This window comes from Pavona decussata, unplaced genomic scaffold (genome assembly GCF_977016875.1).
Source record: "Pavona decussata unplaced genomic scaffold, jaPavDecu1.1 SCAFFOLD_119, whole genome shotgun sequence".
Classification (NCBI taxonomy): domain Eukaryota; kingdom Metazoa; phylum Cnidaria; class Anthozoa; order Scleractinia; family Agariciidae; genus Pavona; species Pavona decussata.
In genome coordinates, this window is record NW_028145533.1 from 7,858 (window position 1) to 33,213 (window position 25,356).

A 25,356-nucleotide genomic window follows, 5' to 3' on the forward strand; every position below is an offset into this window, starting at 1 on the left:
GTTTACAGGTGCAAAAAGAACTTGAACGGATGAACAGGACAGATTGTCATGGGTTTGGGACGGCGTTGAACCCATAATGTTCTGTAGATCGAATGAGTGCACAAATCACAAAGATTCAGGAGAACCCGTGACGTTTTTAGTCAAGACTGCATGAAATATCAAATCTGAGATGATATAACGTGTCCGTATACATCATGAATACGGAATATATATTGACGTATAAGGTGGCCGTTAAATAAGAGCTTTACATGACAAGTATACGTTTCATTCTCTACACTTGTGTGCACGGAATGATGGAGTTAATTTTCCCTAAGGAAACATGTTGGCCATGCTGGTCTAAAGAGAACGTCGTGTCAGGGCTACGTTGCCCCTTTTCATCAGGGAATTATGGTGTCCAGAATTTAAGTGCATTAAAATAAAGCAACTGCTCCAGGGGAGGTAAGAGGGGTGGGGGTGCAAGGGAATTATGGTGCTATATTGGGTGACAATATTGAATGACAATAACGTAGCTGCTTAAGGGGAGGGTAGAGGGATGAGGTGTAGGTCTGTCCCGATTTCACTGGGAAAAAACGACAAAAAGTGCTCAAAACATGGAAAAAAGGTGCTCAAATTAGTGCTCGATTTCTATAAAAAGGGGCTTAAAATTTAGAAATAGGGCACGAAAGTTGCTCGCAGTTACGTTTTTTATTATTTCCTAGCAGACGTTTATACGTATTCCTAATTTTATCAAACTTTTAACTCTCGATTTTCTAATATGCTGAGGTGACCATAAAGTATAACAACGCTAGTCGAACAAAAACTCTTTATTGATCTTTATTATCAGTCAAGCATAGTTTCTAAAGCACACAGCATCACATAACTGTATGCAATCACCCGTATAGCTACAACTGCTATTAGTCTCTCTTCGATCTATTGTATCGAGGCGTCACAGAAGGTTCAATATGATCTTGTAGAGCACTTTCTTGCTGAGCGTTAAAGTTGCTGGAAATAGGATTGAAAACTCGTTCAGCGGTTGCTGAGCTCGACTGTATCAGTAGTACCTTTTTGACAATTGCAGACCAGAATGGAAGTATATCTCTGTCAGCAGGCCACCAGCTGGCCTTATCGTCCTCATATGTGACCGTGACACCTTCCGCGGTTCTCCGAAGTTCTCTTGCGAGATTTGCCATCCCCTGTTCCCACGGTTAAAATGACCATCGCTCGTGCATTTCCATGACAACAGTGAGCCAGTCAGGCAACTATGTTTTTTTTTTAACAAATTTTATTCATTAAAGACAATACTTACAATACTTATTACTATACATACGTACAGAACTAACTAGTACTACACTAATACAATACTAACAATATTTACAATATGGTTACATTGCTTACTAACAATAACATACTTATGCTATTACATAATACCCTTCCCCCCCCCGCCTCCCCCCCCCCCCCCCCCAAAAAAAAAGAAAGAAAAAATCTACAATACGTTTATGATTCCATCAATGCCAAACCCAAGCAGAACCGGTTTTTTATTAACACACTTATAAACAATTTAGAATGTTGCAAAGTCTGGGCACAGAGCCCACTTCTTATTAAATTTGTCCATGCAATTGGTTTTAACACATATAAACTTTTCTGTTTCGTATTTAATTTTAGCCCTTTGTTTAAAGGCGGTTATGTTTGGTAATGTCTGATTTCTCCTGCAACCCCATATAAATGATTTAGCAATAAGCAACAAATAATTCAGTAAATGGCATTTTGCATATAGTATTCCGATCATGACATCTTGCAAAATTAGGTGAAAGAATTCTTCTGTCAATATTAAGTAGAAATAGTATTCAAAGTCTTTCTCTGATTTTGCTTGAAACAATCTTAAACGAATTTGCAGCATCTGTATGGAATAAAAGATCATTAACATAAATAATACCGTTTACAAAAAACTTTTCATAAAAAGATGGGCCTGTTATTAATACGTATCTCTTTGTTGTTCCACAATATAAATTGCCACTCTTTTCCAGAATCAAAACCATCTCGAAATTTGGACCACCACTTAATTAATTCGGAATAGAACAAAGAAGGAATAGAATGATCCTTAATGTCATAATTGCAGTAAAATAAAAAGATAACTCCGAAACACTGTAATGAAACGCGTAGATAGCTTTTCCAAGCACCATCATTCTTTCCGAAGGTTCTTTTCAACCAGGCTAGCTGTAAAGATTTGATCACACTTTCAAGGTCAATCATTTTTAATCCACCGTTTTCATATTCATTTATCGTCAGTCGACAATCTTGTTACTTTTATTATCAGTTCCTTTCCATAGAAATTTAAATAACAATCGGTTTAACTCTTGGATGATTCCCTTGGGTACAGGGAGAAGTGACAAAATATACATAAATTTAGGAATAAGTAAAGTTTTGATAATTGTCACTTTCCCATAAAGAGAAAGACCTCTTGAATACCAAATATTTATAAGCTTTTTAACACTATCTAACCTTTCAATAAAGTTTTTTCCGTGAAGCAATTTAATGTCATAAGTATAATAGACGCCGAGAGCTTTAATTGGCTCATCGGGCCATTTAATACCAAAGGGTTTTAGCTTATTATTTCTGCAAGAACCGACCCACATTCCCTCAGTTTTATATGAAATTATCCTAAGTCCTGACAGTTCCCTAAAAACATCCAGCAGAGTAAATAGAGTCCGCGCTGAATCCATATCTGACAGAACTGCTGTCGTATCATCAGCGTATTGGAGAAGCTTTGTTTCCTTTTATCGCTGTATTTTGTCGAATGGCTATTGCAAGAGTTTCCACTACGACCACGAAAAGATCATTAACATAAAGCAAAGTAATCCGTTGTAAGGCCATTATTAATAACACAGCTTTGTATATTTTTGTATAATTTTGTACAATGTCTTAACCCACCGAATAAAATCTGGACCAAACTGAAATGCCTTTAAACAACTAACAAGATAATTTCACTCTATGCTGTCAAATGCTTTATGGAAGTCTATAAAAATCATTAAACCTGGCATGTTTTCTTTAAGAGTAAAATCTATTAAACCAAAGATTGAACGTACAGTTTCACCTATATACCGATCCTTCGGACATAGCCACTCTGGTTGTGATGAATAATATATGGTAGGACGTTCTTTATCCTAACCTTGGACATAATGTTTTGTATCCACGTTTACAAGAGAGATTGGTCTCCAATTTTCTAAAAAAGAACGATCTTTTTCCTTTCTTTTCAATAAGGGTAATTACTGCTTGTTTCAGTGAAAACGACATTTCACCTTTTTCAAAACATTAATTCACACAATTAATGAAAGGTTCACTTATAAGTGGCCAAATTTTTTTGTAAAATTCAACTGGAATTCCGTCATTTCCTTGAGCTTTGTTGTTTTGAAAACTTTCCAAAACTTTGCCACATTCTTCTAAAGTTATTTTGCCTTCGCATGAAAGCATTTGTTGTTCTGTTAAAGTGCCCCTGGGACGAAAATTTCATTTTCCATCTTTTTGCTCAAATTGACGTCACTTCCTGTAATTTGAGCCTTAACTTCCAGAACAAGGCCAAGTAATGACGGCCGTGAAATCTCGAATAAAAAGCTCAAAAAAAAAAATACTTTCAATCGCCGTAAAGGATTGAAATTTGGTAACATGAGTAAGAAGGTCATATTCTACACGAAAATGCAAAAAGATGGAAAATGAAATTTTCGTCCCAGGGGCACTTTAATCGACGAATATTTAAATTACTCAAGAAAAGTCAGGGGCACCCAACGATTTGAGGCTATCTGGAGTGCCTGTAAAGCTCTCTAGGTTCATGTTAGGTAGCGCTATAATATTTTTATCTGTTCGGTCATTCTAGGGCAACCTGAGTCTTTTCGAAATTACAAGGGCATCTTTGTCCGTTTCCCGAAAACCTTAGGTCTTATTTCCTTTCCGAAAATCTTAGCTGACCTTTCTTCGGTACCCGAAACAACATTTTGATCAATCCGAACGACTAGGCCTTAAATTTCCCATATCACGAAAGTTCGAGGAGAAAATTCCCTTTAGAAAATAGTAGGGGATTAAAGGCCTTCCGAACAGATAATTTACCGAAACGATCTGTTGGGTGCCCCTGAAAAGTTCCGTTGCTAGCAGGTTATCTGTCAGGCGACAAGGTGGAATTATTCATAATTCATGATAATAGAATTACTCGGGTTCACTGAAAACGTTTCAAAGACAAAATATTCCACTTAACATATGGAAAATTGTGAAAAATGTGCTGAAATGTTTCCCAAAAAGCGAAAAAATGCTCAAATTCTGCTCAAAAGTCAAAAGTACTCAAGAGTGCTGGAAATTTAAAATAGCGCTCCAAATTCGAAACAACGCCGAAAAAGTGCCCAGTGCAATCGGGACAGGCCTAGTGGGGTGTTAAGGTATTTGTGGTCTCCATATTAGGTGAATGACAATAACATAGCTGACTGAGGGGAGGTTAGAGGGGTGTGTATTAAAGGAAATTATGGTGTCCATATTTGGTGCATGACAATAACATAGTTACTTAAGGAGAGGTTAGAGGGGAGGAGTACAAAGGAATTATGGTGACCATATTGGGTTAACGACAATAAGTCAACTGCTTGAGGGCAGGCCAGAGGGGTGAGGTGTGAAAAGGAATTGTGGTGTCCATTTTGGGGTACATGAAAATAAGACAATTGTTTTAGGGGGGGTGGGGGGGGGAAGGTGTCAGAGTGGTTAAATGAAATTATTTTCATTTTGGAGTGCATGAAAATAAGACAACTCCTTCAGTGTAATCCTCGTGGTCGTACTAACTAGGCTTTTTACCTATCTTCAATTATTACTCGGGCCATAAGGCGGACCGAGTTAAGGTTTCGGTAGCATTATCAAATTCTTTTTTTCTTTTGGGGGTCACGATGGACCGAGAGATATGACTTCGGGCCACGAGTTATTGTTCTCGGTCTCGTTTTTTGTACTCGACTGGTACGAGTTACGTTTTTTGTCGTGTTATCAAATTCTTTAAATTCTCGTCGCGTTCTTTGTTTTCGGGCCGTGAGGAGTGTTTACAATATGCGAGCCAGATGTGCGAGGCATGAACAAAACATGCGAGGCATACGAGGCATGAACAACACCCACATAAATTTAAACTGGTAACCGTTAAGCTAACCGGGGAGCTATTTAAGTGCTATTTAGGCTAACTGGAGTGCTCTTTAGGCTAACGGGAGTGTTTTTTAGGCTAACCTGAGTGCCTCAAGGTTAGTTAACAACTATTGACCAAAGTGGAGGTGGCTAGTGGTGGATAAATATCCACCGCTAGCCACCGACAGTGAGATGATATACACCACAAAAAGATGATTTTAATTCATTTATTCCTGCCACGATTGCAATATTTTCGGGCGGAAATCCCGCGCGCAAAGGACTGAAACAATAAGGCGCCCCAAAAAGTCACATGATACATCAGGCGATCAAACGAGCGAGAAATTTACAACGGGAAAACTACACGTGAAGGAAAGTGAAAATCGTTGGTTTTTGCACGTTCGGCAAGTTCTGTTCCTTAATTGTTACAAGTTTTATTTCCTGCTGCTATCTCCAAAGTTCACATTGAAATTAAAACTGCAGTTGTAGGAGGTGCCTCCAGGAACAAAGCCATGTACAAGATTCTGCGAGCTGACTGAATGGACTCGAAAACAAACTGGCATGATTTCCAGCACCAGAAGTACTTGGAATTGCTGATGGCAGTTGGCTTGAAGGAGCGGGAGGAGGAACAACAGTTGTCTGAGTGACCGCAACAGCGTTTTTTTCGTTTCCGGCCGGATCGAAGAACTCGCCAAGCTTGTTTGACATTGTTTTGAACTGCTCGAATGTTGGAGTGTCACAGTAACTCTGGATGCTGGCTTCGCTTTGATGCCCGGTTATTGCTTTAATGTGTCGACTTTCGATGTTGGCAGCAGATAGAACCGTTACGGTGGTGGCTCTGATTGAGTGGTTTGTCAGGTGTGATTTTATACCAGCTCTTGATGTCATAAAGCGCAGCATATTATCAAGGGTGTTGTGGCCAAGTGGAGTCGAGCAGTACCACACAGCATCTCTTGCTGGCTTAAACGATTTGCACGGGCTTCGCGGTTTCTGGAAAAAACTGCTGCACTCGGGATTTAGATGTGACAGGTATTTCTCGATAAGTTTCACCGGGCAGCGTTTTGAGCCAGGTCTTTCAAATATTTTGCCGTTTGACTCGCCTTCTTTGTCGTCGAGGCCGCCTTGGTGGTTTTTGGTCGCCAACACTGCTCCGCGCTCTCTGCTCATTTCGAAATATTTTTCACCACTTGGTGTTTGTCTTGAGACGAGCTTGTGCTTCTTTAGAAACTGCTGGTTTTCTCTATTTCCAAGGAACAGACTGATAAAAACGCAGGCTGTTTGCTGCACTTTGTTTGGTTGGAGTGAATCAATGTCAACGAGCTCGCCTTCTCCATAAAGTTTGGCAACGACTTCCTTTGTCAGAGGTTGCTTGTGCATTGTTGGAGCTATTTGACCACTCATGCTGACGGTTTTCAGAAAATTGCTCAGAGAAGTATTTGCGTCGTTAAATTGACTGTCTCCAACAATAGAAAATGGCTTGGAAAATGGAGGACTTCTCAAGTGACGATCCAACGCGGCTCGGATCGTGGTCAGGGATTTTTTGTTGTAAAAACTGCCGTCTCGTTTTCTTGCTGACAGGTAAAATTTCTGATGACATTTGTTTAGTTCTGATGGCGACATTTCTTCATATGGAGTTGCAAACTCTTTCTGTAGTTGAAACCATTCTGTAAAAAATATCATTCAACTTTGGTTCTCAAGTGAACAAGTGACATCAAATTTGGTTACGCAAGATTATTAAATTTTCATTTGTAAACAAAACCTTTCTTGTTGTATTTTATCGATAAACTCCGGGTTAAAAACGTAAACCATTACCTTTAAACACGGCCAAACCAAATTAAGTCGCTTTCTTTGTGTTTTCAGGGACTGCTTTGTTGTTAATTTGGATGATTTCTTCGCTTGTCACGGATGCAACCCGGGACGCCATTTTTTTCGAAATTCCCGCAAGGGAGCGCGAAACTCGCGAGTTGCTCGGAGGTAAATAGCAAAGGATATTCGGAGTTTGACTAGCCAATCAGAGCGCACCTTCAACGCTAAAAATTTGGCAAATAAATCAGTCTATGACCTCGCGGGCCAAGATAGATAAAGATGTCTCACGTTTACTATAGAAAAGCAATCAATGAAGAAACGGTTTCTGTCTTTCAATGAAAGGTGAATAACTATTTCCCCTGAATTTCATTTAAAAATATAAACAGCGAAACATTGAAAAACGTACAAGGAGATAAACGTACGCGTGATGCGTAACGTTACTCTAGATCCGGGGGGAGGGGGTGGGTACTCAACAGATGCTTGGGTAGGGAGGTGCGGACCGGGCGTTCAAACCCTGATTAAGACACAATTCTCCGATTTCCCTATCCCGTTTAAGACAGAATTCAAACTTTTCAGGCCCTTTCTAAGACCTTTAACCCAAAATCACACCCTGTTTAAGACTAGAATGCAATAAGAATACACTAGTTTCTTACTGTATTTTAATGCAATGGCAATCACAATCTGTTTAAGCCATTAGGTCATGTAGGGATACCCTGTTTAAGACAGAAAGTGATGAAATAGATACCCCGTTCAAGACAAAACAACCTGAAAACCATACTCTATCGGGCCGTTCGTCCCCGTTAAGGTCACATAAGGGAGTACCCCCCCCCCCCCCCCGGGTCTAGATCATACCGAAAATTACGATCCGTCATTGACCCGGCGTCACATACATACTAAGACCGTACAAATGGTTTTTGTCTCTAAACGAAAGGTGAAAACGTAAGGATTAAAGCCCGCGCCCGGGGATTATAAAAAGCATTTCTATGACAAATGTCATTTTCCCCTGTATTTCATTCTGACTGCAAGAAATGCAATTCTATCTGGTGGTTACTTATTGCCTCACTATATCTCTGTATCTATCTATTTGGTAGCCTGCGAGCAAGCTCTCTTGGGGGTGGGAGGCGGGAGGGGGAAAGATGATCCACCCCCCAAGAGAGCTTGCTCGCAGGCTATCTTGGCGATGCTGGAGGTTATCCCTGTTAAAAGATTGTAGGCTTTACGCACCACACAGTCAAATATGGCCCGAGCATAAGCTGGAAACAGCTTCTTGTTAAAAAAAAAATTGGCTGTTTTTCTCCGTAAAGGCATAGCTGCGTAATAATTTGACGACGATTTTTAACATATGAAGGATTTGGGAGGCACAGGTGAGGGAGGTGGGGGGATGTTATATCCTCGTTATCTTTGTGATCTCAACTCAGAAAGGTGTGACAAAACGGGGCGGACCACTTTACAACAGCAACTACCAAATGTCTTCAAAACCATTATCGAGCTTTAAACGTACAACCGTTCTTGCATCTCTTGTAGATTACACGGTACACGCGTAAGACTATGTTATTATAAATAAGTCTTACGCTAACACTAAAATCCAACTATTCGAAAACCGTCATACATTTTAGCTCCAGCACGCACGTAAGCTAGGATCATTAAAAGGGCTTCAAGTTGACCTGGGACTTGGCAACTTTCTTCAGCTTATTTTGATCTTTTTTTATGCCTTAAAAACGGTATTGTGTCATAGTTTAGCTGTTGCCATGTTGAGGTGCTGAATTAAATGTTCATTTATATTAATTACGTGATCCGAGAATTGTCCCAGCACAGCTAAATTTTTTTTACACAACATGCTCAGTAAGGCTATAGCTAATATCAGAATTTCAGTCCATTATCATCTGCAATTTTTTTTGTTTCATATCAACTTTGTTCACTCTTTACTAAAAATAGGTACTCGAAGGAGTGCATGTGGTTTCAGCTACCATAATGAAAAGTTATTGTCTGTGTTCGAGTGACCCCAAAAAAGGTCATATTTGTAAGAAAATGAAAGTGAATCTCTTCAAAGATCAATACTGATAAAAGGCAGTTTATGACTGCATCTGGCTATTGCCTTATTTTGTAGAATATTGCAGTCTAGTTGCAGTATAAAAGCAATTCAGAGGGGTTAATGAACAGTTCTAGTTAGTGCCAAAATGTGCAGCGTAATTTGATCGTTTGTTTACACTTTAATACACAGGGGACAGAAATAGATATGGTTGGGATCTCTCATGGTTTACATCGCTGTTTACAAAAGATCGCATGTTCACAAGAAATTCCGTGAATCAAGACACACAGATAAACAAACAATAAGCTCTTTTAATTGAGAAATTTATTCAGACAGACCTGTGTTCACGCTTAAAAAGGAAATTTGTACAATTTTCGCCTCGAGTGAAGCTACGTGAAGCAATCCAAGAGAATTGCGAGTCACTTTTGTAGAGCACAATTTCGTTTTTCGAAAATTTCGCCAAAGCTATTTGAAATATGGCAAATCGATCAATTTAATATAAAGCACGGTAGGAGCACACACTGGCGAGAACGTCTACAGCTCATGTGATGATTTGCAGATCTTGTTTTGCGATCGCACATGTTTCTCCTTGACACACTCTCGAACAGGAATTTCTTCGCTATGAACTCACTGATTTCCTCTTTTTAAGCAGCCGAGTGTTCCTTAGAAGTTGTTCTTGTGATTTACAGTATTGAAAACCTGTGTTTTCCTTCCAAGAACCACAAACTGCCACCTTGAAAATCCACGCGTGAGAGATCCGGCAGCCATTTTGAATTGAATACAAGGATCTTCCGTACGAATAAAGCCGACTGAGATCTCGTAACCTGTCGGCATTCCGAACCTTGACGGAAAATGGACTCACTTTGCGATCGCACATGTTTTCGACTTGACACAATCTCGAACAGGAATTGTTTCGCTATGACCTCACTGACGTTTTAAGCAGCAGAGTGTTCCTTAGAAGTTGTTCTTTTGATTTACAGTATTGAAAACCTGTGTTTTCCTTCCTACTTACTTACTTACTTACTTACTTGCTTGCTTACTTACACAACACGACGACAATGTAGGTTTCAGCTTCAGAAGCTGAAACCACAAAAATGCGTGGCTTCATTTAGTTTTCTTTAAGGTAAACGGGCTTATATTGTTTCTTGGCGTTTAGATAAAACACTTGTTAACCCTATCTAGATCAGGGGTGGCGAGTCCGCCCCCTCAAATATAGTATATAATATAATATATAATATAATATATAATAGATTCCCAAAAACTTCAGGAAAGCGTCGAAATTGAGCAAATGTGATCAAAACTAATAAAGGAACACTAATATGAACTAGAAACATAAACGTTACGGTAAATCAATTCATTTATAAAGGAAATTGTCCATTTTCTGAAAAAAAAAATTATTTGTCAAAAATTGGCTGCACGTAAGATCAAAGCCAATGAACACTAAACGAGCACATCAAATTTTTCCAGAAAATTTTTTTTAAAAAGTTCAAAATTTTCATGCCGTTTACTCTCATATTAAAACAAAAAGTTATCCAGGTTCAAAGTCGCTGCGGGCAGATAGCGTTAAGAGATGTATGATTATTCTGCTCGCTAGCCCGAAAACAATTCTTCATGACGTGATGACGATGATGATGATGATGATGATGATGATGATGATGATGATGATGATGATGATGATGATGATGATGATGATGATGATGATGATGATGATGATGACAGCGTTCATGTAAACGCATCCAAAGCCGGTCTCGATGCTTCCCCGGGAGTTCCTATGATATAAGCAGTTCATTACAGTCTAGCAACGTTGCAAAATTAGATAAATCGAGTTAAGCCTATCTTTGCAAGTGGACGCTTTTTGTGATGACATTTTAAGATATCGGCATTCAGTCTCGTTATTTCACAACTTCATTTTTTGTTACCTTACTCTGTAATTACAACGTTGAATTCAATTTCGAAACCTACTAACAAACTAAGAAAGCCTTGAAAGCTGAGGACTCAAAAACTGATTACAGTATATCTATACCATAGACTGCAATAATAAACTAAAATTTGGCGAGTGGATGTTTTCCTATTTAATGTCACAACATTACCACTTCTTATGTCAAAAATTAAATTACCACTATATTTTCAACATAATGTGTAGCTACCCACCTTGAATGATCAACTCCACACTGTCAAATTGTGTGCCCAAAAGAGCAGAAGTGTCTGTTATTCTGCAAGCGTAAAATCCTTTATCTTCCTTTCTTATGTTACTAAGCGTAAAGATTGCCTGGCCAGAGGATGCATCACCATGATAGCTTCCATTTACACGTCCACCGTAAAGGACTTCAGTTGTTAATATTGGCTGTGTACCGGAACTGGAAAGAGATACTAGTCTGGGTATTATGTCAGTTGCACCAAACTTGACACCCCACTCAACTAATAAAACTCCACCAGAAAAGCTCCAATAAAATGTAACTGAAGAACCAACAGTTCCATACACACTTGTTCCTCCATAAGGTGAAGTGAACTTCATGGCACCTTTTACTGAATCAAGTGATTATTAAACGTTTACGTGTGTAAAAAGAACTGTAACATGACAGCTTGTCACGGCATTGAGACGGCGTTGAACCCATAATATTCTTTACACCGAATTCATGAGTGCTCAAATCACTGCGTTTCAGGAAAACCTGTGACGCTTTTAGTCAATAGTACATAAAATAAGTAGCTATACATCATGTATACGGTGATATACAATGACTTACAAGGACACCGACGAATAAAGACTGTACAATGGCCAGTATACGTTTGATTCCTAACCCTTGTATATGCAAAATCCTGATGCAAGTGTTAACAATCCTTACATACTTTCGTTGCATATTCAGATATCACGGAATTAACTCTTCAATGTAATTTGAAGTACTTGAAATAAGTCGCTTAATTTCGTACTAGGCACCACCCTAGTAATGAAAACGTGGTCCTGCGCGGTACAACACTGGCATACAACTGCAAAGCCTGACGTAGACTGATGCTCATTCAAAACTTATATCCGCCATGTTACGTACTTGTATTTTCCGTATATAACTTTGTATACAGACTGTACAGTTCCTATTGCCGTAAGACACCTCGCAAAGATAATTTCATGCAGTGCAAGTTCATTCTTGGCATGGTAGTGAAAATTGTCGACATTCGTTTCACGTATAAAGCTTCGTCATCATACCACCAAAGAGGTGCAAATGTAATTCCTATTTATTATTAATTTTGATTAATTTTTCTTTTTTTAGCTTTTAATGAATTGTAGCCAGTTTTTGTGCATATCTGACATTGCATATATATGTATACATTTTTTAAATTTATATGTTATTATTCCTGTAAGGGACTGTGCAATAATTATCAGGAGGGGGGGCTGAAAAACGAGAGGGGGGGGGGCATTACCTAAAATTGCTGCCAAGATAGGGGGGCTCAAAGTAAAATCACTCATTTGACAGAGGGGGGGGGGGGCCTTAAGTTTTATTCGAAATGTAAATAAAGTTAAACGCAATAAAAGATTCTCAATACAGGCCTCGTGATAGACTGTAACAAATATCAATACGAACAGCTGTTAAACGATTATTGAAAAAATTCCATTTAAAATGGAAAGAAAATTGATTAGTTTTAACCCTTCTTCTATTTAATTAAGCTGACCCTATGTAAAGCAATAATCATGAACTTGTTTTTTAGCATCCCCCGTAAAACAATGGGAATCAAACAGATCTCGTAGACAGGCTTTGTCGGTTTTTGATGTGAATAAAAGTAATGTTTCTTCATCGACTGAATCGATTTGCTGAATTCCATACATCTCTGGCTCATAACAAAGTTCAACAGGCTCTCCTCCCAAGGATCTAAATATAATGCAAGCCCTTTTTCGTCTGTTATTTGAAGCGTTCAATCTCCTGTTCTTTGATTTTTTTTCTCTGCTCTTTTCTCTTTCTGGCTTCAGAAGTTTTAGATTTTGAGCCAATGTGGTAACCACCCCGGTACTTAGCAAATGCTTTGTCTAAATCTTCAATCAAGCGATCAACATCCTTCTCGATACCAGATGTTACATAATAACGTTTGTCATTATTGAAGCTGTGATGGCAGCTCAGTCCAGGCTTGAGTTTACCAGTGTTTTCAGAGAGGAGGCTGCCGTCGTGTTTTGATATCTTATCTTTGATGGCTTGAAGCTTAAGCTTGATTTTATTTGCCTCATTTTTACATCTAGTGATATTACTGTCATCATGTGGGTTTGGCTTGTAGTCATCACAGATAAATCTACCGGCACAGGCTGGATTGTTAGACAATAGATAATGAAACCTATTTTCCAGCTGCTCAATGTCCACTGTAATGTTATACTGTCTGTCCCTTTCAGCGATGAACATTCTTTTCATCAACTCAACATTAGATCCAGCCCTTACTTTGAAGCTTTCATAAAAATCTGGCAAAAGCTTATTTCCGAAAAGAGAAATTCTTCTTTTAGCATCAGGGACGAAGCCAAATTTCCTATCTTTCCACTTAGGTCCAGATGAGTAAGGTCGTAATATGCCGTCTCCTAATGCATTTGAGCTCGTCTCCTGAGAAGTATCCTGCGCTGCTTCAATGGTCTCCACTCGCCTGTGCTTTGCTGGCGGACAGCCACAATACAATACAATACAATACAATACAATACAATACAATACAATATAAAAGGTATGTACTTAAAGGCATCTATGGTAATGGGGCGGCGAGGAGTGAGTGCGTGTGTGTGTGTGCGTTAGTGGGGGGAGGGGGGGGGGGTGCGACGTTATTTTTAACATAACAGAGGGGGGCTTAGTTTAACATAACAGAGGGGGACTTAGAACTAATTTTTTAGTTTTGGAGGGGGGGGGGGGTACTGTCTAAGTTTTTGCTAGATAATTCTGGTTTTTCAGCCCCCCCCCCCCCCTTTCCTGGTAATTATTGCACAGTCCCTAAAGCGCTATTGATCATTGAATGTAAACAGCGCTTTAGGAATTATTAAATTTTATTATAGTTATTTTAATAATTAAAATTATTACTGGAAAAGTTGTCAAGGCTCGTTCCTCTCAAATTGCTTCATTGTTCAAGCAGCAAGGAGGAAGGACTGGTTAATTATTAAAAGGGAACAGTGCTTATGTCAAATCATACGTTTTGAAAACTGTTTGAACTGCTATTTGATTTTTACCTTAGCAGAAATATGATGACTTACTACATTACAGACTATTTTCACGAAAAGAGGAATAAAAGCTATCGAAATCAAAATGACTGATGTTTTGACCGCTAAGCTAAGTACTGGTATAACTGAATTTTGAATTCTTTCTTCTGTGTTTTTCTTCGGAGAGGGCTTACAATAAATGATCTGGGCTCCAAATTGAAGGTCTAGGGTCGTTAGCCCTATCAGGCCTGGAGAGGAGATACAAAGTCTCCCCGCTGGCAACAATGATCTATTATTTCCACGGCAATATGATTTTGAATTTCGATGTTTTATCTTGTGAAGGTAAAAGTGAGTGATAAGTGAAAAATGTTTTGGTTAACTCTCGTAACTTTCAAATTTCTGTACTGTTTTAACTCCTATAAATTCTGAATCAATTTGGGCGGTTGTCTACGGTTTTAAAGATAATAAGATATTCGAGATGGTGGATACAAATGGCAGCTGTGCAGAACAAATGACGCGATTCCAACAGGATATGACGTCATCGGTCCACTTAGGCGTAGCCTCGATGGTCTTAAACCCCACTCCCCATCCCATCCCCCTCCACTGGCGATGAAATACCAGGCTGAAAAGGGTTAATGACGCTTTTACCGTAATATTATAAATGAATATTTGTTGTACTATCGATAAAAAGACATAGCTGTCGATCGAGACTGTGTTTCTCAAGTGGGTAAAGGGCCTTGTGTGACTGCTTCATTTGATATATTTACATTGAAAGTTTAATCAGAACCAAAGCTGCTAGTAAACTCCATTTAGTAGGAGCAGAGAGTTTTTAATAAAGAGCAAGACGCTATGTTCGATTTGATTATTATTTGTTTCCCGTTACTCCTGAGAGGAATTCCTGTAAACTAGCTTTGGGTAGCTAACTGCATTTCCACTATAAACAAAGCATTTGACATTTTGACATTTTGGACATGCAGCTAACTATCAATCGATTATTCTCTGACATATCAGAGGTATTTATGGTTGAAGCTTTTACCTCCAACCAGACATGTGAGAAATCTTTCAGATTGAGCTGCGTTCAGTCCGGCGAACAGCTGCACCAGGTCACTAAACGTGTATGTCAGAATCCGCAAAGCTTCATCCGGAATTCTAATTCAAGGAGGATGCATCAAGAACCAGAGCAGCTTTTTGGTGTTTTCATTGCCCTTTTGTTTAGCCATATTGTTGATATCTTAATCCACGCCGATTAATCAATCAATCGATGGGTCGATTGATCTCATCCCACTACATCAGCTGACTACTAAAAGCATAATTAGTCGCAAATGGGTTCTTTATCACGATCATGATTTTTCAGAACAGGGATGCTAACTGAATGGATATTTGGATCGGAATCATTGCCTTTTGAGTTTGCGTGACCAAAAATCCTGCTTCCAGTCAAATCATTGATAAAGCAAATTTATATTAAAACGTAAAAGCTACTTTTGAGTTTTCAGAGAACATTTCGCGAACAAAAAGATGAATTTATTCGATTGAAGGGAATCTTCACTGAGTTGAATAAAGAGCCAGGCGCACTCATAACAACAAGAAGTTCCCATTTGTTAAGAATTGTCATCATTAATGCTTCTCCTCTTACTGAAACTGAGACGTGTCTGAAACCTTGAACCTGACTTAGAGTTGGACATTCATTTTGTTGATTGTTCTCAATTTAAGTTTCCTCAAATTGAAATGAAAGTCACCAAATTTCATTTCTTTGTGTTTAAAGGCCCGATTAAATACCAATATGTATTTAGCCTTGGTTGGGAATTATTAAAAAAGAGAAACGGCTTCGTTGGTCTACTGTTCTGTCGCGAAACTAACTCCCCGATCAAACACATTTTTACATAAAGACGTAACCTCCAAGCCCAAGCATCATCTTTCCAAAACCCAGTACAAATTGAACTGATGACATTTAAATCCCTTACTTGAAAGACATACGCCTAAGGTTTACCCAATGTTCAGCCCAATTACTGGGAACATTACTGGTACTACTCGGCATTAAGTAAGCGGCAGCAAAGAACATGTACAGTTAATCGACGTTCAAGCTGGTCAAATGCAACTTGCATGTTACAAGACCACTCCTCAAATCCTCTGTTATCAAATCGACTATAAATTAACAAACATCGACAACGAAAGTGTAAGCAAACATACCTGCCTGCGGATGCGGAAATAGCAACATTGCAGTCATGAAACCGTAGACTGAAGCGATTCCAAGTTGCTTCCCAAAATGCATCTTATCACAGTTGTAGGCAGAGCGTCGTTAGGTCTTCGTGAATGAATGCCACCACGAAAGATATACCAAAATTAGAAGGAGTTAAAATGGTCGCCGTGGCACTTTCGAACTCTAAATCCACGTGACCTCTTGAAACGGAAGTTCGAGCTTCAAGTAAAGTCACGCTGGCGTAAACATTGGCGTCCATATTTCATCCGACCTAATCATTTGCATATCCAAACTGACAGTTATTTGAAAGACAATAATAATGGAAATGCTGAGTTGTGTTTGACTTTAGTCACCCTTGTGATGAACATTGTCTACGAAAACATTCCTAGCGTACTGCTATAATATATTTTATGTTCCAGAATCGGTTGATACGTATTCTAAGAATTAAGAAGTGTCTTTTTTCTCCTTTTTATAATTAAGTATTTGTTTTTAATCGTTGCAGTGTGTATGTTGTAATTATTTTTATATCTCGATTTTAGCTTAAATTTTTTATATTTTAATTGTATCATATATATCGATTTTAGCTTAATTTTTTTATATTTTAATTGCATCATATAATATACATCTAGTAATAGGACCTCTATGTAAACCACTCTTGTGACGGAGCATCCTATTAAAAGATTGTTATTATTATTATATTGAATAGTTTCCACTACTTTGTACGTTAGAATGCATCATCCCTGCATAAGATAGGGGCAAATACTGACACGTTAGGCTACTTTCATAGGAAACCAAATTCCACTTCAATTCTTAGTCGAGTAAACGATCTACTAGCCTCCTACGCAGACGCTCTTTGGGCTCGTCACAAGTTCACGCATTCCTCCTCTACGAACGTCTGCTTCAACGAGAACTCACTTCCGTTCAAGGAGGGGAACCAATCACAGTTCGTTTCCCATTTTTCGGAAAACAGGACTATGATCCCTATTTCATTTCGCACAAGCTGACTGCTCTCAGAGGGCAGCTCAATAGGGCAAAAAGAAGAAGCACAAGTGGTAGGGCCAGGGATGGATCTTCAATGATTTAGCGGCACTGGTTCCCCCGCTTCGAACGGATTCTTTGCACACTTGTGTAACCTGCATGTTACAAGACCACTCATCAAATCCTTTGTTGCCAAATCGACTATAAATTAACAAACATCGACAAAGGAAATGTAAGCAAACATACCTGCCTGCGGAAATCGCAACATTGCAGTCATGAAACCGCATGAAAACTAATTTTTAGTCGATTTGGCAACAGAGGATTTGATGAGTGGTCTTGAAACATGCAAGTTACACAATGTGTGCAAAGAATCCGTTCGAAGCGGTGGAATTCGTGTCGCTAAATCATTGAAGATCCATTCCTGGCCCTACTTTTGGGTGTAGAAATGATTTCACAACGTAAAAATTGTGTTCAAGGAGGCTAAAGTGTGAAGCCAACCACATAGGGAAGAGCTTTGTCAGTAAAGCGCATTCCAGGAAAATCTACTGTCATACCTCTTTCTGTTCCGTTGGTGAGTTCGAGTTAAATGTAACTAAATGGATGTTATTTACGACAAAATCGCAGGTTGTCTTCTCAGTCGAGAGAAAAAGTTAGGTTACAAGGACACCACGAATGAGGAAGATTTTTGACTGTGTTTCAAGCTTTGCCCAGGAGATCTGTGGGCAAAAGGTAGAAAACAATTCATTTTCTCGGTATAGCCCATTATTTGAGTGTCAATAGCACAATTATTGTGCCAAAGTGCGTTTCACGTTTTTTCTATGGCAAACAGAAGAACCAAAGAAGATAAACTAAAAATAGGATGTAATAATCACGTTCTTTTATCATAAAAATATTCATTTATAGAAGTAAACTATAGCTATTAATTAACTGTTATGAGTAAATCTTTGTTTACAACAGCGTTTTTTTTTTTATCTTTTTTTCTGTTTCTGATCTTTGCCTATTTGAAGTAATCTCTATTTCCACCGTATTTAAGAAAAAGATAATATAAGTAGCATTCTGAAAGATTTCTTTCTTTCTCTGAAAGATTTCCTTGTTATCTGTTGAACATTGTATTTTGTCCTGATGATGGTGTCATGAGGACACCGAAACGTTGTAAATATGATTCTACCCGTAATTTTCATATTCAATTCTGCAATACGGTACCAGAAATTCTTCAAAACTCACCAAAACCCAAAAGTGAATTAGCTTTCCTTCAACTCTCAACTTAATAGCTCAAGTGCATCTATTTCATGGTCTTCGACAAGAGGGTTCAACATTAAAAAACTTTTCGATTCACTGGACTTTCTGAGTGAACGACTGCGAATAAAACTGACACGTTTACACTTGTTCGCTCAACAAGCCAAGTGAATCAGCGATTTTCGTATTGACAGAAAATCGCAGAAAATCATGAAAAAAGCGTTTTAATCTGATGCAACTAAGCTAAGTTGAAGATAATGTAATTGACTCTTCCATCAAGCCATCAACGTTATTTTAAACCACTATTTTCGTTGAATGGTGGGCATGCAACATTAAAAGTGACAGATATGTTTTTGTTACATATTTATCTTCTATATCTTTATATATGTTTCATTTACGCCCTTTTGCCAAAAACCACGAAAAAGTATTTTTAATCTGATGCAACTGAGCTACTTAGCTACGAGTTATGAACTTAAAATTCACTTTTCAATTAATCCGTCAGCCTTAGTTAAAACTCTATTTTTTGTTGAATCGTGGGCAGCAATAACAACTACATATTCTTTTACGAAAAAGAAGACTCTTGTCAATAAAGATTTGGTAATGCAGAGACATGCAAAAATTAACGATAAAACCCGACGTTTCGGTGTCTTCATGACGCCATTATTTCTCCTTGACAATGGCGTCACGAAGACACCGAAACGTTGGTTTTTATCGTTAATTTTTGCATGTCTCTGAAAAAGAAGACGAGTTATTTAAACGACAGTTTTTGTTCCTTTAAACTGCTTATCGGTCTATGGAAATCTCTCCCATTAGCTCTACTCTGCTGTCAGATCATTTAGGTTCACGTACATCCTGTTGTCGTAGTCACTGAGGTTGACGTACGCCTGTAAAAAGAAAAATATTCCATACGTTAGTAGCATTATTTGTAACCTTTCATTTTATTTTCTCTAGCAAAGCACTCTTAAATTCCAGCAGACTTCCACAATGTCCAACTCTCAAGGGAAACTAAAAGTTCGTTTAAGAACAAGGGAGCTTGATGTAACGAGTAAAGATTGTAAACAGTATTCTTCGAAAATTGAGCGGAATTTTAAGCTCCTGCACTTCTGCTAATGCAAGAAATTTTCAGTTGTCGTTACATCATAATAGTTATGATAGTAGATCTTCCATTTTCGTTTAAATGTTAAAGCAAACAGTTGAGCCGAAGTTGGCCGGACAATTCCCCCCCCCCCCCCCCCCCCGAGAATGGACGGATATTGACATAAGAGTTGATGAAATTGGGACCAATAGAAACGTAGCCTGCGAACGCACACGTATTTCTGGCTGTCGACAGCCGGAAATATGTCTGCGTTCGCAGGCTAATCAAAACGCGAGTAGCATCTCAGTGTTTTTCCTGCGCAAGCTTAGTTTTCTATGAATTCGGTCCACCACTCCCCCCTCCTCCCTTTTTAAATTAAATTTGATAATCTTTAACAGTATCCCCTTACCTTGTGTTTTTTCCCCATATCTTTCATGGTCTTCCTAAGTTCATCAAACGTGGGTCGATCAGTCGGGTTTTCTTCCCAACACTTTAGCATAATCTCAAACCTAAATTATGAAAAATAGCAAAACGTGCACATGTGTAACATCAACTGCAATCTTCGAAATTTAGTTAGAGGTGGATAATGAATTTTAGTATACTTCATATTGTTGTTGGTTTTGCGCATGCTACTTCTCCAGCATGATAGTGGTTTCAAGTTGTTCTCCGAGATACAAAAGTTAAAATCCTATCGTCGTTGTGTAGCCCACATAACTCGCTGCTGGATACAATGAAGGAGTCCTATGAATTATGCTAAGGTAATGCACATGATCAATGATCAGTAGGCGTGAACCGTCCTTCAACCAGATATGATGATCGATATCCCATTCTGCTGTATGAGCTGGAAGCATGGCGAGAAAAGGAACGATAAGAAAAATGACCAACAAATCCAAAAGCTTTATCAACTGTTACGAAGTTTTCATCGATATGAGCTAGGCAACACCCTGCATTGAATACAAGCAGATTGTAGAAAACAATATCACAACTTAGAAACAACCCAAACTACAGAAATGTCAACTTCATTGAGGAAAGTCTGCTTTGAAAGTCAGCTTATTTTTAATAAAGGTGAGTCTGACTACTTACTGAGTAAAGAAAATGCATTTCGGGAAAAAAGTACTACTTACAGTTTGCTATCCACATGTCTTGGTTTTGGCATTCTGTATCCTTCTTGAATTTTTCTGGCGATATGGCGAGCATTTATGTTCGGGTACGGAGATCCGCCTAGAGAGCAAAACGAGAGATTCGGATTACGCCTATTGCCGTTGTTAAATGTGTTTGCAGTACATTGTAAATTTGTTCCAACAATAATCACAGTGCCAGCGCGGTTTTCATTAGCCCTCAATGTTTGTATTTCACTGAATTCAGTTCTTTTTTCCTCGTGTAGTATTATCGTGGCAACAAAAGTTTAAATTAAAATTGAACTTACCGACAGTGAGGATTTCATAAAGCAGAATACCATAACTCCATCTGCAAAAAGAACCAACCATTCAATCAATCAATCAATCAATCAATCAATCAATCAATAACGGCTGAACAAACTTAAAAAAAGTTAGACTGGAAGGAGGCAAGCAAGCAAGGAAGAAACAATTGAAAGGATGTCCCGCGGAAGCTATAGAAATTATTGCCTAAGGAAGTCGGATGCTGTGTTGCCAAATGCGAATTTTATATTAACATTCACACAGACAATCGCCATATCAGAAAGCCAATTTCGTTCAGTTTCAATTGAAGTACTTACACGTCACTTTGTGTAGTGTATGTTCCATACAACAAGGCCTCATACGCAGTCCACTTGACAGGCAGTCGGCCCTATGAAAAGAAATACCACCATGTAAATATCTTATTCAGAACGGCATACCGGAACTCTTAAATCAATAAAAGTTCCTGCCCTTTACTCGTCAATTCACGGCTATAAATTGAGCACTTGTTACGGCTAAACTGGACCTTTAAAAAGGATCAGAAGATTTCCGGTATTTTCAAGGGAGAAGATCTACCGGCTGGCCAAACTTTTTCGAAACCAATAGCTCGAAAATTTCTGGTCCATTCAATTCTATAACGGAGATTTAGTAAATTTTAGCGCAATGGATCCTGCTCCTTAAGACCTAGTTAAGACTGAACATTTTAATTTCATTCTTATTTTTACTCTTACCCGGCTTTTTCTGGTGTAAATGTCGTCCTGGTTTGCATTCCTTGCCATCCCAAAATCTGTCACCTTACACAACTCTCCTTCTCCAACGAGAATATTTCTCGCTGCTAAGTCACGATGGATTATCTAAAAGAAACGATGCATCTGCGTGCAGTTACGGTGAACATTGTCTCTAAAAAAAAGTTCAAGACAAAGCTACCAACTTTTGGGACGAAAAATGCTGACCTACATGTATGTTATCTGAGTAATCTATAGCCCTCATCCAAGTGGCTCTTTATGTACGTCCTAGATTACCAACTATGTCCCCCAACACCCAAAAACACATGTCAAGACAGTTCCGCAGATGTTCTCATCAAATTACACTGGAACAACTTTTTTCCTTACTTTTAACTGAAATATGATACCAGTTTGAAAAGGCAACATTAGAAAGCCAGAAAATGTTTTAACATTAAAAGTATAAAATAGTTTTTGTTAATGTGGGTGACATTCGCACACGAAATTGACCCAAACCTTTTTTGAAGACAAATAACACATCCCATCAGCAACCTGCCAAGCGAACCTCATCAACTGTTCAGCGGTCAGATTGGTCTCCGGTTTAATATCCGGGTCTTTATAGTACGTGTCATTTAGTCCTCGGCTCTTCCTCAAGTATCCCAGCAGGTCACCAAATGGCACATACTCAGTAAGGACCAACAGGGGGTCTATAGAAAACGAGTTTCATGTCAGGAAATAGAAAAAAAAAAACAAAAAAAGAAAAGACTGTTCATAAAAAGTTGGTAAAATAGCTTCAGATGTTCGTCAGCAATCTTTTAATAAGCGATCTTTAAAAATTTCTACCTTGTATCCCTGTACCGTCGACAGAGATATTATAAAGTTCCTATATTTGATTGAATTTATTGGAACGACAGAACCTTGTGTATTTGTAAGTATATAGCAAATAGATCCCCCTAAAAAATATTATATTATTAGTTAAAACTTGTTTCCATGCCTAAAATTGGCTGTTCTCTCACTTGAAATTACATAAAGAAATGTTATTTAAAACTTTAGAGTACAAGAAGGAAGAAATAAGAATAGTGTACCCTTCCAACCATAACACCATAACCACTACACCAATGGGGAATACCCGCCGAAGATTGTAACTTTTTTTTATTTTAGAGTTACTCATCACAATAAATGAAAAGTTTCAAATCAGTGCTTAACCAAAAATATCGCAGATTGCTGCTAAGCCCCAACTACTGCCTAACTACAGCTCTGTTCAGTCATTTCTTTGTTTAATGAATGAGGTTCTGTTATCGTGTACGACAGCACTATGACGATAACGAATACTACATTTTCTAAACCTAAGAAAGTTAATATCGCGGTGTTCATTTACTATTCTGCGTGACACATCCAATAAGCTTGATCACGTGTGGGTGAGGTTTCAGTTTCTTCATCAACTCAATTTCTGAAAGCAAGTCCTGATTCAGACTAAGCCCCAACTACTGCCTAACTACAGCTCTGTTCAGTCATTTCTTTGTTTAATGAATGAGGTTCTGTTATCGTGTACGACAGCACTATGACGATAACGAATACTACATTTTCTAAACCTAAGAAAGTTAATATCGCGGTGTTCATTTACTATTCTGCGTGACACATCCAATAAGCTTGATCACGTGTGGGTGAGGTTTCAGTTTCTTCATCAACTCAATTTCTGAAAGCAAGTCCTGATTCAGACTAAGCCCCAACTACTGCCTAACTACAGCTCTGTTCAGTCATTTCTTTGTTTAATGAATGAGGTTCTGTTCTCGTGTACGACAGCACTATGACGATAACGAATACTACATTTTCTAAACCTAAGAAAGTTAATATCGCGGTGTTCATTTACCATTCTGCGTGACACATCCAATAAGCTTGATCACGTGTGGGTGAGGTTTCAGTTTCTTCATCAACTCAAGTTCTGAAAGCAAGTCCTTCCTGTCTGAATCAGGAGCATCTTCTGTATAGAAGAAGAAAGTAAAACATATTGGTAACTTTTGGCTGAAAAGCCATTTTAATGGAGACAGCTAATAAAATTTATTTATTCAATTTTGGGTTAGTTGGCGCGAATAATAGTTAAGGTGATCTTAGTGTTGGTTCCCTTTTACGGGCGAGCGCAGAAAGCTGTATTAGAATGGTTATAAAGTACTTGCACCTTACTTCCGTCGACTAGCGAGTACATCTTAGCGACCCAATGGAACCTCACAAATCGAAAATTCCAAATAAGGAATGCGACTCCAATATGTGACGGCCTTAGGTGATGCTAACATGACAATGATTTTAGTACCCTAATATCATAAGGCGTATAAGGATTATTACAAATGTAACATTCAGTAGCCTTTTGGAAATCTTCTTCATCCCGTTCTCCCATTACTATTTCTTCATTCAATTTTTGTCGTGACAAGGCCAGTTATAAAAATGGGGATTGTGACGATGATCAATGACATCCCACCTTTCAGCATTTTAACAGCCACTGTCATCTTTTCCTTTCTACCGCGCATGTCTCTTACTGATGCTTGAGCAACCTGCGAAAATGCTCCTTTGCCAATAACCTTGATGACGGTTACTTGCTCCCGACTGATTTCCCAGCTTCTTCCTGAGGGATGAAGTGGCATATAGTCTCCAACCGTAGAGACTTCTGGTGTTGCATAGGTCACTGGTTCATTCGCCGGCTTCCCGCTTGGAGGTTGTACATTGTCTTTTTCCTGCACAGGTATTGAATTCTAGAAACAAACAAGGAAAAGAAAAACAAAAAAACGAAATTGCTGCAAAATCGTGCATGATAACAAAAAAAAGCTTCAAGGTCAGCTCGGTGAACGACGTCGAAAAACGATCACTTAGATTACACTTCAGATTCACAATCTCTGAGGTGGTAGTTAAAGGCCGAGAGAGCTGTTAATTCAGCAAATTGAAGACGACCTCGCAATACAAGCAAGGGATAACGGTTTTCACCTAAACGAAAGACAACGCAAAGAGCCTAGGATTAGCTTCGCAAAAAACGAACCAGAATTTGATCCTATCTGGGTTAATCGTCAGACCCTAGAGATTGTGAACAGTGTAAAGTTATTAGGACTCAATATCTATCTATCTATCTATCTATCTATCTATCTATCTATCTATCTATCTATCTATCTATCTATCTATCTATCTATCTATCTATCTATCTATCTATCTATCTCATCTACAGTTCGTTAAAGAAAAGTTACAAGTAAAGACCATGTTTTTTCCAAGGGCCGAAAGGTGGGTCTAAATAGTGTCCATCACTTTCCATCACTTATACCTTGACGGGTCAAAATTATCACCACTCTCAGGATCAATTGATACCACGATGATGGTATCAAACAAATGCCTAATCAGTTTTAACTGGTTATAACTCAAAAGCGAGTTCGATGACCCCCATTTTTCTAATAGGTAACTTTCATGAGGATGCTTAAATGAAACCTTAATAATAATAATAATAATAATAATAATAATAATGAATAATTGCATGGTGGGGTTCTCAGTGACCTTACATTTACGAAAATTTAATGTGGCTATGAACGCTTCCCTACCATCTACCATTATTGTTGAATTAACTGATAAAGGGTTATTGATCCGTGTAGGTATGAGTGATGAA

General features: G+C 38.4%; 1 protein-coding gene across 7 annotated transcripts in view; it reads right to left on the minus strand.

Annotated features, from left to right (window-relative positions):
* Positions 1-18,126: 18,126 nt before the first annotated feature.
* LOC146469726 (tyrosine-protein kinase receptor Tie-1-like) overlaps positions 18,127-25,356 on the minus strand; it is a 53,730-nt gene continuing 46,500 nt past the window's right edge. For all 7 annotated transcript variants that reach the window (XM_085122870.1, XM_085122869.1, XM_085122866.1 and 4 more), the window contains 9 exons: positions 24,193-24,463; positions 23,590-23,700; positions 22,236-22,426; positions 21,729-21,851; positions 21,318-21,388; positions 21,009-21,049; positions 20,707-20,803; positions 19,992-20,091; positions 18,127-19,391 (listed from right to left, as the gene is read on the minus strand). In XM_085122870.1, the coding sequence (XP_084978996.1) occupies positions 19,323-19,391; positions 19,992-20,091; positions 20,707-20,803; positions 21,009-21,049; positions 21,318-21,388; positions 21,729-21,851; positions 22,236-22,426; positions 23,590-23,700; positions 24,193-24,463 (1,074 nt within the window). In that variant the 3' untranslated portion in view covers positions 18,127-19,322. The remainder of the gene's footprint in view (positions 19,392-19,991; positions 20,092-20,706; positions 20,804-21,008; positions 21,050-21,317; positions 21,389-21,728; positions 21,852-22,235; positions 22,427-23,589; positions 23,701-24,192; positions 24,464-25,356) is intronic.